Source organism: Talaromyces rugulosus, chromosome II, assembly GCF_013368755.1.
Source record: "Talaromyces rugulosus chromosome II, complete sequence".
NCBI classification, from domain to species: Eukaryota; Fungi; Ascomycota; class Eurotiomycetes; order Eurotiales; family Trichocomaceae; genus Talaromyces; species Talaromyces rugulosus.
This window is the reverse complement of record NC_049562.1, coordinates 6827961-6840718: the sequence shown is the minus strand read 5'-3', so window position 1 is coordinate 6840718 and position 12758 is coordinate 6827961. Positions and strand designations below refer to the sequence as shown.

The 12758-nt window shown below is 33.2% G+C and overlaps 1 protein-coding gene across 1 annotated transcript; it reads right to left on the bottom strand.

Annotated features, from left to right (window-relative positions):
- Window positions 1-9314: 9314 nt before the first annotated feature.
- Window positions 9315-9641, bottom strand: TRUGW13939_04845 (uncharacterized protein; the record flags this gene model as incomplete). The annotated part of the gene is made up of 1 exon (XM_035488011.1): window positions 9315-9641. One exon carries the CDS (start codon window positions 9639-9641, stop codon window positions 9315-9317), a length of 327 nt encoding a protein of 108 aa, XP_035343904.1.
- Between the last annotated feature and the right edge of the window lie 3117 nt (window positions 9642-12758).

Genomic DNA, 12758 nt, shown 5'->3' with positions numbered 1-12758 from the left:
CTCTCCTCCAGCCATAGTCATATTTTATTATGTATAGTCATCACAACACTGTTTCTATTTGATCTAGACTAAGATAGATATATATATTTTACCTTTAAATTTGATATGACCAGTATTTTAAGTGAAAGAATATATCTATTTCTCTAAAAGTACTTTAGTATCTCTATAAGTATATAGTACAATTATTGCAACTATCAAACTAATAATCCTATAATTATAGATATTTTACCTACTTGAAAATGTATCATCCCAGAATAATTATTTAGCTTTTAGCTGTCACCTTGGCAGTGAAAGGATATTAACTAGCTATTTATGCCTGTACCTAGTCTGACCAAAATAACTCTATTCTTATATACAATGATCAGGATGTATAGATCACTATTTCTCTATATAGTACAGAATAGAACTGCACACTTATCCAGAATAATACTGGGTATTATATCTAGAATGGTTGTTTTTTTTATCTTATTATTTTACCACTATAATAGCTATCTATTGTATTAAAAATCATTTTTTTTACATCTAGACTTACTTTACTAATTTAATTAGATATAAGTTGGCTTAATAGGGTAAAACATATATATTAGAGATATCTAGTCTATATCACTACTATTAGTTAAGAATTTGCAATAATCTAAATATAATTCACTTTTAATATATAAAATATAATTCTAAATTCTAAGTATAATATATTATCTTCCCCCCTCCTGTTACAATACTATAGCTCCAGCAAGTCTGATCAGATTTTTACTATCTCCTTCCATATTATATTGTTATTTTATTTATTCCATTATCTATACTTACACTCTTGATTTCTTTATGCTTACATTAAATAAATAGCCCACTTGTTATAATTGCTCTACAGTTCATAAAGCGCAGTCAAGAACCATTCAGCAATTAATAACCAATCTGCAGCTAATGATCAATCGGTAACTAACAACCGATCTGCAACTAGTGATTAATTGGCAACTAACAACCGATCTGCAACTAGTGATCAATTGGTAACTAATATCCGATCTGCTAGTAATGGTCAATCCTAAACTAGTTCTGTGTAACTCTCTCTTCCAGCCATAAAGGGTAACATTTCATCTCGCTTAGTTGTCACAATAATACCTCCACTTAATCAAGGATAAGATATATATATCTCAGCTTCAAGTCTCCAATTTTAATCTTATATAGAAAAATATACCTCTTCAAAAACATACTAGCATCTCTAAGATATTTACTATCATAATTACAAGGTTCTAACTAATAATTATATAATAATAGATAAAGAGCAATAATAAAGGGCTACAATATATTTTCCTTTAAGACTAGAACAATCTTTAAATATCAAACCAATTACTACCAATTCCAAATAATACAACAGTAGATACCCAGAGCAACTATCCCAGTCAAAATGTACACCTTATTTCAGCACCTTAATAAAAGCTCGCTAGGGCTCTTTCAAGAAGCTAAGCTCTACTAACAGTTCACCTTATAATTTTTTATTATTCCTCACTATATTAAAAAATGATCATATTTACAAACTCCTCTACAGCTGCCAATATATAATATTTATAGCCCAAGAATACACAAAGATCCAGCAAGAAGAACTATTAAAAGAGATAAGCCTAAAAGAATCCAGGGCTCATACATTTCAGAGACTAAAGTATAAAAAGATAAAGAAGAAGATGAACCAAATAGATACCTACACATTTACTAATATAATTACCAAGGCACTGAGATAGTAAAGCCTCATTAATATTATTAGTATCCCCAAGATTTTTTTTCTTGACTATTATGATGAGGATACAAATATCTAGAAAGATATATCACTACCTAATATCATATTAGTAAATAATAAAGAATAGCTTTCTTTTCTCAGTATATTACTTTCACTGACACTTAGTCTTAAAAAAATATGTCTAAGACTCTCTAAAGTTGTAGATATAATTAAATACTTAAAAAGAACAAAGGAATTGGAGTCTAGAAAAGGTCTTATCAGGAATATTAAGTAATATATTGAGCATATATTAGGTATCTAGATAGATCTCCCAGATTATTTTAATGAGAATAAAGATAATTATAGTATGGTGAGTAGCGCTTAAAATACAGATTTAGCTGTTACATCTGCTATACAATCAGAAAGTGGCCTATAAGGGCCGTGTTTACTCTATTTATTTAGATCCTATAGCTCACAGCTATAAAATCTTTGAGATGTTTTATGAAATCTAGTATAGCACTAATAATACTGCCTTATATAGAGTTGCTTAACTGTTAAACCCTGTCTCTCTAACTATAGGTGAAGTATTGCTATATAATTCCCTAGCCTCTTTCTATTGTTTTTGCTGTATAACATATATATAGTTACACACTTTTATATACTTTAAGTATATAATATATTCTTCTCTAGCTATAATCTGGTATATCACTAAAATAATGATGTACTAAAGATTGTATTTAACTGTAATTTACTATGAAATATCTTAATGTTATTAAAGTTCCCATATAAAGTAGAAAAATAGTAAATAGTCCATGGAAATATTTATAAAAACTATCTAACTCCACTAATGACAATACCTAACAGTCTAGACAAGCTATAATAATACTCTGATTTGTATTCCTATGATGCTATTTTACATTTATTAAAGGCTTATAATGTTAAGTTATGAATATACCAAAGTTATACTATAAACATTAATCAGGTATAGAAAATAATAGATTCCTTAGTAGTAGGGGTTATGTTTCTTTAAAACCCTAAATACACTTCTTTCTCCCAAATTTATATATCTATAGGCTATTCAATAACACTCTCAATCACATCTTGAACCCAGTTGGAGAATATTGTAAGAGAATTATCATATTTTATTAACTCTATACTCTGTTTTTGTAAATTTAGAAGCTCCAATAATTTCCCAAGATATAGGTTATGCTCGCCAAGCTTAATAGAAACTTCTTTTATCTAAGAAAGGTTGGTTAGAAAAAGAAAAGGAAATAAACTTATAGAATTTCTTAACCTTAAAGACTTAAGACAAGAAAGCTCGACTCTTCTATATTACCTATTATATAAAAGTCCTGCTAAAAATAGATTAACTTTTTTAATATTTTAGCCTAGTTAATGGAAGTCTAGATTAACAAATGCTATTACTATAGTAATCTTCTACAGCAACTAAGACTGTCCTAGGATTATTAAGCTATAATTATAGGATTATAATTCAAAAGATAATAATCAAGATAGGTTTATAAAATCTATAAAGATAGAAGCTTTTTTGTTATTATTATAATCAATAACTAGATTATAGAGACCAGGTAAGTATAGGATGATCTAAGGATAATTACTTCTTAGACAAATAGTAAAGTCTTTTAATAACTGAAATAAGTAAAAAGGCCAGGAGGTCCATAACAAATCATATATATAGATATTTTGAAGATATGGGAATATATATAGCTAGGAGATATTATTACCAGTAATTAGACTATTATAATTGATTTCAATACTGAAGGAAGTTAATATTAATGCCTTGTATACAAATTTTAGTTATATATAAGATAGAGCAGACAATATATGCAGTCCTTTATATTAGGGATTCTTTTTAGTAGATTAAAAATATTGTGAATTTCTATATATAGAGAATAAAGGATATAAATACTTTATATATACAATAGTGATTTCTTTAATAGATTAAATATTATCTCTACTGGTAGTCTTCGGCTATTCAAAGTTGTTAGAAGAATTATCCTAAAATAGATCTCTGTCTGCTTAAATAGTGGTCTTATAATGTGAGCTTATAGATTTTTTAAAGTATTATAAAGTCTTTATAGGTCTTTATAAAATAATAACTAAATTGTTAATATTGCATACTGTATGACTATTAGAAGAGTAGCTTCACATATTATCAAAAATCTCTTGAAGAAGTTCTGTAGGAAGATTGATTAACATTTCTATATACAGATTGATAAGACCTTGAATAGATTTTAAAAATTGATCAGATTCAAAGTTGTACTTAGAGCAAGCCAGAATATAAAGTTATAAAAAAAAACCAAGAGTGCTTACTATACTATAACAGTATAAGATAATAATATATAGGCTCCATCATAGATTATATATTTTTTAAGGTCAATCTTCTAGCAGCATATAAGGTGCGGTAAGGCATATATAGAAATAAAACATTTAATTATAATACATATCATTACTAACTAATTATTAATTCAGCTTTTCTTGGCAGCAAAGATTAGGAAATAGTCAAAGTAAGTAAATGCGTACACTATTTATATAAACTATAATCCTATATATAATATATTACTAGTGAATTATATTTTATTATAAGCAATATCATATATAGCCTAGATTATCTATCCCCACATTCCCCTCTAGCAACTGTGATAGAATATCTCACAGTTCCATAATGATATTTTTTTTTTCTTGTTTTATCACTGCTGATTACTAAGATCACTAATTATTCTTACAGATGTACCTACAGTTATCAACCAATCAACAACTAGTTAACAACCAATCCGTAACTAACAACCGATCCGTAACTAACAACCGATCCTAACTAACAACCAATCTGTAACTAACAACCGATCTGTAACTAACAACCAATCTGTAACTAACAACCGATCTGTAACTATAAACCCATCTGGTGCCAACCGCGCGAAGCCGCCACGGCACAACCTCTTTACCAGGGAAGGGCCCGCTTACATAAAACTGATAGAAAAATGGGCTTCAGAATTTTAAATGATTTCCCATATGTTGGCCGATCTGAAAAAAGCAAGCAAAGTATAGTTAAAGAAGCTTGTCACATGTAAATACTAAATATATGATAGTGAGTGATAGTTAATCAAGATTGCCATCGTACCAGTCAGTTGTTTAAAATAGAACTGACTTAAATTCCTTTCTAAAATTAGTATTAAATAGAAACTTTTACAGTATTAGTTATTGATTGTCCAGCTGTAATTTAGATGTCTATAGTAGTATACTGTAGAGGAAGTATATGCTGTATGAAATAAAATAACTAAGGCCTAAGTAGAGAGCTGCTATAAAAGCGAAGCATATTCTTTATAGATTATTCTATTTATTATATCTTAAAATGTATATTACTTATCTAAAACTACTGGGTTTCATTGTAGGTATGCTCTTCCAAATAAGTAATATCTTTTGATGGAGGTCAAGACTGATAAGAGTAGATCATAGGAGAGTAAATAGAGCATTTTAATCTATTCAGCTCTCTATAGTATAATATTTTTTATAAGTCAAGAAGCATACTTTTAAAAAACTTAGCTAATTTTTTATATTGAAGATCTTGATGATCTCTTACAAAATAAGGTTCTTCTTAATAGTTACTCACTAAATGATCCATTCTGTCTACCAAATTAATCTTTACTAATTATTACTGTGGGTAATACAATTCTACTGTAAGTAAATAGAATTTTCTAAGGCTACTTATTCTCGTGGCATGAAGCGGTTAGTAGGGGTTGAAATAATACTATCAACAAGATAATGTATGCCAGCGATACACAACATAAATGTAAGTAACGATCATTACAAGATTAAATTGATAATTGAAGTGCTTGAAATATCTCACATTAGTTCTAATTCTATCCTTAGTGCAATGAAAGTACCCTGATATTTGAGGAGAGGCGGTGTGTACATAATCTATAGACTGATGAACGATGTATATGAGGAATAATCTTGGGTATGCCTAGCAATACAGTTTGTTTATTACCACTAATGGTAATAGATTTTGCTATTATGTTTCACTATATCGCCCAAAGGTCGAAATGCCGCCCGATATGCATCATCTATGGCTACGCCTCGTCGAAATTCTCAGTTCCCAAAAATGCCACCCTAAATGACCTCTATATCATCCATTCCACCACTACAGTCTACTGCGAATGGGGATGTAACATACTATCAACCACGACATCATGGAAACACGAATACATGATGGCTTATCCTGATCTTACAGCTGCATTGAAACTAAAGGGATGGGAGGTGGAAAGAGTGGTGATATGGCATGGCTTTTTGTTCTCTTTACTTTGATATGTAGGCAGGTTATGGTAGGGTTGCAAAGACAAGTCATTGTGGGGGACCAACTACATTCCCGCATATTTGGCGAGGTTTATATACTAAGCACCGTAGATTTGAATGAAGCCATGCTACTTCGCGGCGCGGGCTGATCAATAAAAATGTGTACTGTCTCTGGCGTATCCTCTCGTAAGAGGCATCTATGAGTTTCTTCAGCGGCGTGGACCGCTTGATCTAGAAGTAGGCTTGTCGGTGCCTCTACTGTCCAGGTGTTCGACCCAGTCGACATACACAACCAGACATTCTAGAGTAATAAATAAAATGTCTAGAGACCTTTGGTGTTTTGATAAAGTACCTAAAGAGTAGTAATGGGTGTGATACCTCTTTGTTATTGGGGATAGACATGGAGAAAGACAGTGAAGGAGGAAATCTTGGGGGGGAAATTGCGGTGGCGAATAAATACTGCTGCCTAGTTACCGGGCAGCGTGGTCTTTAAGAGAAATTGGCTTAACTACTTTAGACACCGCCAATAATAATTGTTGGGCGGTAGCTATTATTTACTACCGATAGATGGTATATGAACTTTTGCTATTGCAGTATCACCATGAAAGAACTAATCATTATCGGTTATGTGTAAATAAGTGGGTCCTATAATGGGTCTTGATGATTAGTGTGCTGTGTTATTGGTTCGTGTATATTCTAACTCTAAATGATATATAGCTTCAATTTTATATATCACGTTTGAAACGGTTGTAGTTACTAGCTATCAGCGTATATTCTATCTGTAAGTGATTGGAGCGAAAGCGAAGAGAATCTAATAGTAATGGGTGTCATCTATCTAAGGGTAATCTGAGAGAATCTATAGTGATGATGTGTTGGCGCACGCTAGGGCTATATGGGGTGATTGATCTATTCTTGATATCGAAGTGAGAACACCATGAAGTCGATATTAGGGTAAGGAGAATGACCGTGGGTTACTACGGGTAACCACACATAAATTCCTCTTCAAGGATCATGACCTTCTCTCCCTTCTTCCTCTCTCTCTCTCTCTCTAGGCAATGTCTGAGTCGACTGTCCCCCCCTCTCCCTGCGCGCAACTCCCTCTTGTCTGTGCATACGATAAAATTTACAGCATCTATATTTTCTGCCCAACCATATTATCTGAAATTAAGCCTATCCCTCTATTTATATGTGTATGTTAGGTAAAGTGAATGTTTATATGATGGATATTGAGATTTGGAATTTTAGAATGCCTTCTTTCTCTGAAGCCTGTCTCTTCTGTGGGCAGCATCATGTCACTGTGTATGAGGGCCATTGCGACATGTTTGACCCCGATCTCAATCTCCAGAATGGCCGAAACGTAAGTTGATACTGGGATGTGTATGTTTGTTGATAATTATGGACGTTGATGTCAATGTATGCTCTGAAGGTTCACTTTTAATAGAATTATATAAGAGCTTCTCTGTCTGCTCAATCTATATTCTTATATCGATAATATCCTATCTGCAAACTGAGTCCATGACTTCGGAGAAGATACAGTGTTACTAGAAATGTTACGTGTGTAGACTGGAGACGCGACCGTTGTAAGTATCTTTGATACAATCTCTTTGTCTGCGTCCGTGGCATCTAGGTTTCTTTGTGTTCGCGGTGCGCAATGAATAATTGTTGAAGCAATTTGTAGCTGCTTTTGGCAGTCTTTCTATGTCACTGTTAGAAGTCTTACATCCGACGCAGTTGCTCCACTGTTCTAAATTTCTAACAAGTTATTTGAGGAGGACTGTTATAAAGTAAGCTTTTGGCGAAACCTTGCCTTTACGGCTCTTGATATGTCAATTTCCTCACAAGATCACTGTTAAGTCCGTCTAGAAGTTAAGAGAATCGTCGATTCTCCAGCTTTCTATGAAAATTGTGTCGAGATCCAGCATTAGGAAGAAGAAATTGCCTAAGTTAAACAATAAATTTGTAAGAAGACCTACAATCTCTAGAGGAGCTCGTGTGTTGTTAATGTAATGAATATAACCTGTTTAACACGCTTTTTTATACTATATTTGAGGTTTTTGTTTTGTTTTATATAAAGGAAGTTTCCAACTTCTCTATATTCTAAATAGGCACTGGAGTTCTATTTGTATAGTGTTAGGGTCTTAGCCCCTGGGATACTCAGGCTTCGCTCTCGTAGAATAACCGCACCTGGTCCGCACCTGGTTCGCCATAGAAGAACCCCCTGACGCTACACCAGATTCGCTAGGGCGCCCCCGGGACCCACACTCGCCTGTATCGACATTCGACAATGCGAACCCCTGCGAACCTTTTCCTTCTCTTTCTCACGTTCGAATCTACTCAATTCCTGGACCTACATAAGGCCAGTAAGACGGGACCTAGCCCGTAACATATAGCCCCTATATCGCTTAAGGAGCGAGGTCAGTGTGTAAAACAAAGTATATATTGCTTATAAAACTTACTACTTCTTCAATAGAAAGTAACTAAAGATAATAAGAGCTCTTAAGTTCACTGGATGGTTATATTAAATTTTGCTAGTATGCATAATATCTAGTTGTTATCTTAGAATATATAGTTTTTTAGTCTGGGGTGTAATCTACTATTTGAGGAGTTGGTGATAATGTTTATTTGTTAGTCGTGCGACCGTTTCAACCATTGAATAGCCTAGCATGTTATGATGACTACAGTTGAGAACATGCATATTAAGCTTGCGGTAATAAGCTTTTCATCAGTCTGCTGTCGTTGTTTTACAAGCATTTAGCGTAGGGAGGTAGAGATAATCACCATTATAAGAATATCATTTGATTTGGTGGATTAATAGTGATTAAAGCTTCTTGAAGTGCTAACAAACCAGAGACTGTTGATCATTTCTAAAAATAGCTAGGCTATGATGGACTGCCTCTTCTGTTATATTCTCTTGAGAGAAAAATTTAGTAAGTGATGGGTAGCTTCCAGTATCTAGGAGAAGAATGGAGGCGGGGTTGCTTCTAAACATATTCCGCCATGCCGATGCCATCTCAAATGCGATCAGCCCCCCAAATAAGTACCCCCCAAGTATCACTGGAAGGTGTTTATGTATGCTTTTACTGATATCATTCAGGTAAAAGTTCGCCCACTCTATTATCATTACAGGACATTCAGGCTTGCCAAAGAAGAGGTCGTGAACAAGGATTATATCAAAGTAATCATCCAAGAGAGGAATCAAGGGTAGAAAAATGTTTCCTTGGCCCTAGAATCCATAAATAAATACAATAGTAGCTCTGCTTCTAAGTCGTGAATGATAGTGCAAATAGCTGGGCAAATTTTTCTAGACAGTGTTTACTCCCATCATGATCAATTCACACAACGCTGCGGCTATAGGGAATTGATAGAAGTTAAATACACTAATTTTGCAATCCAAACGATTATTAATGCGCGAAACCACTTTGGTAGCCATCAAAGAGTAGCTACCAAGGTCGAAGAAGCTGCTTGTAATGCCGATATCAACCCCTAGAATAGTAGCAAACTCTTGGCACAGAACATGCTCAATGTCATTGCGTAACACCACATGATCTAGGTTTTGGTTTGCTGCTAGCATCTCAATGGTCTTGGCAAGTGTTCGACGATCGACCTTTTTATTCTGATTAATAGGCATCTTGTCAATGATTTTAATTACTGTTGGTACCATGTATGATGGAAGTTTTATCTGTAGGAATTTGTGCAGTAGTTTTTCGATTTTTCGATTTAGTCGAAACTGTAATGGTCGATTTGTAAATAAATCGAAATGTTGACCCTTATGATCTATTGGGAACTAAAACAAAACTCGGCTTCCTTTAATGTTTGTGGAGATGCGATAGAACACTGCATCTAAACCACCATATTGAGAAAACTGACGCGCCTAGCTTATTTTAACTTGAAAGCCGGCTTTTTCCGTAATCATAGCTAGCTTATCAGCTAATAGTGATCGGCTACGGCTAGCGATTTGGTTAAGTAAAGTGATCCACTCGCCATTTGTCACAGCATCTTCATGAAGGGATTCTACAACAGATCTTTCCCAAATGGTCTTGCTATAAGGAATGTTACTAACAGCAACGATCAATAAAGTAGTCTTCTGTTATAAGTATTCCAGAAGAGATTGACCCTCCATATCACAGTCTAGAAAATCAATCCATTCTTCCTTGTCGAGACTGTGAATTTGCCGAGACATGTTTATTCGATGTTTTGTGTGCACGACAGCTACATAGCAATAGCAGCTCAGTTCATTGCTAGTTTTCATTCGCTTAGGGAGGATCTCGACATGCTCAATAAGCTGTGGGTATTTAAACTTCAACACTATAAAGAAGGCTGGATCAATCAATAATTCCTTTTCACTCTGTTTCATCTATTCCATGTACTGTTGAAGCTAGTCCTTATCTAGATGTATTCCGAAATGATATATTGCCATTTTCACTTGAAATTAATCATATAAGACATACAATCTAATATCACCAAAGAACAGATAATCGGCCATTTGCAGTTTTAGAAGGTCCATTACAACCTTCTATAGGTAGTCCGGAGAAGGGAAGTACTGGGCCACAGAATTCACTACAACTATCATAGGTACAATAACTCTCTTTAGTGAGTCGACATCAGTAGCTGTACTGACTTAAATTTTAACCTTGTTTACCAGCTCAGAAATCAACCCTGCCATCTTTATCACAAAATTTGCCACTATCTCCACCGGCTTAATACCAAAATAACTCTATAAGCCATCTCCCAAATTGAAGAGTACCATTCCTATACCAGTGCCAATCTCCAAAACATGACCAGGATCTCATCCATTAAGAAGAGCAGCCAGAATGTCCTGTAGCCACTCGTCCATTTCATGTTTATCAATCTCATGACCGTCATACATCGATTTCCAACCTATGAAATCCTTTCCTAGCTGGTCGAAATCAATAGAGCTAACATCAGCATATATGATAGCTTTGCGTATTTCTGCCCAGGCATTAATCTCTTCCAGTTTGTCGTTTTGGTTGTGTTCTGCAGAAAGAGCCTGTGATCTTTGATCTGACTGTAGTGTGACGAAGCTAACAAGCCTTGGATCGGCATCTTTGTTCTGGACAACCACGACTATATTACTGACTAAATAATTATCTAGTAATATATTCTCAACTTCTTTTAGCTTAATATGATGTCTGTAAATCTTAATTTAATAGTCTATTTATCTAAAAAATTCGAGAATACCATTAACTAGACGATATCAAATATAATTACCTGTCTGGTAGGTCCTTACCAACTGCCCTCTAATAGAAATGTTAATAAAGTGATCTTAATTCTATACAGGCTTGAGATAACCTTTTACTAACCTATCTCTAGTGATAAGAAGCTCTTCTATTACTCTAGCAGGAAATATATATTAATTTAAATCTATAACCAACACTCTAGAGTTATCAAGAGCTTTTCTAATAGAGACTCTATCAATAAGAAGAATATTTTATATAATGTCAAAGCAGATACTAAATTCTATATTCTTAGTAGATCTATATATATTAAAGATATATTTAATAATATAGTCTAGAGCCTTTTATATAATATATAGATAAAGCTAATCTTTAGCTAAAATTAAGATATCTAGTAAGTGAAATATTTCTAGTAATTTAATAAAATATTACTCTAATAATACTGGTATAAACTTAGCAATCTAAATTTCCTTTTAAAGAAACTTTATACTTAGACTTACTATATTTAGTATTATTATAAAATTAAAATAGACTAATATCCTACTATTCAGAATTGCTGTATAAATTTCTTATATTAAAGTATTAAAAGCAATATTTATAATATAGACAATTATTATACTGATTTAAAGATATAGAATTATATTAGTCTATTTTATAAGATATATTATTCTATAATACTTAATCATGACCCCTTTTAGTTATTCTATTGATCTAGAGGTAAATATAATATATACAAGACTTGTTATAAAGGATTCTCTGATTATTAGACTAACATCTTGATATAGAAGATAATATATCTTTATAAGCTAAATACTCTTAATATTCTCTATATCTATCTATAATAATGATATACCTTCTCTAAGTAAGATAAGTTTAGGGCCTTGGACTGATAATAAAATTATCTTAATTTAACTAAATAGAGTATTGATATTTAATAGTAAATAGGCAAGGTTCGCTTTAAGAATCTTAAGAAATACTATAATGGTCTAATATAACTGAGCTATAAAGATGTCTACTAATATTTTAGTTTTAAGTTATTATTTTACTAACTACTAAGATAGTTATTCTGATTGCTGGTTAAGCTTGGTATATGTGAGTTAAGTAGTGGTATCTTTAATAGCTATAGTGTTGGGACAAGATATAACCTGCTGATGGAATATATTAACTACGCTTGATTCTCGCGGATAGTCTGTGTGCTTGATATTGGGCAGTTGTAAATTGCCCAGATATGAGGGGCAGTTTAATGGTAGTGAGGCAATTGGAGCATGTGATTCCTCAATCCCTTGTTTTAGGATACTGTAGAATATAGAAATCATGCTCTTAATTGTTTCTGGGTAGAATAGGTCTTTTGAAAATAGAACACTGCCACGAAAGCCTGCTTCTTGCTGGTAGAGGTGGAACTTGAGGTCGAATCTTGTCCTTTTAGTATAGGCTATCGGATCTACTTGCAGCCCCTGTAGTTTCAATTGACTGGAGTCCCACAGATTATGAACAGTAAAGGTTATCTGAGCAAGAGGGTTTTTAGATGTGTCCCTTTTGGCAAGCTTAAA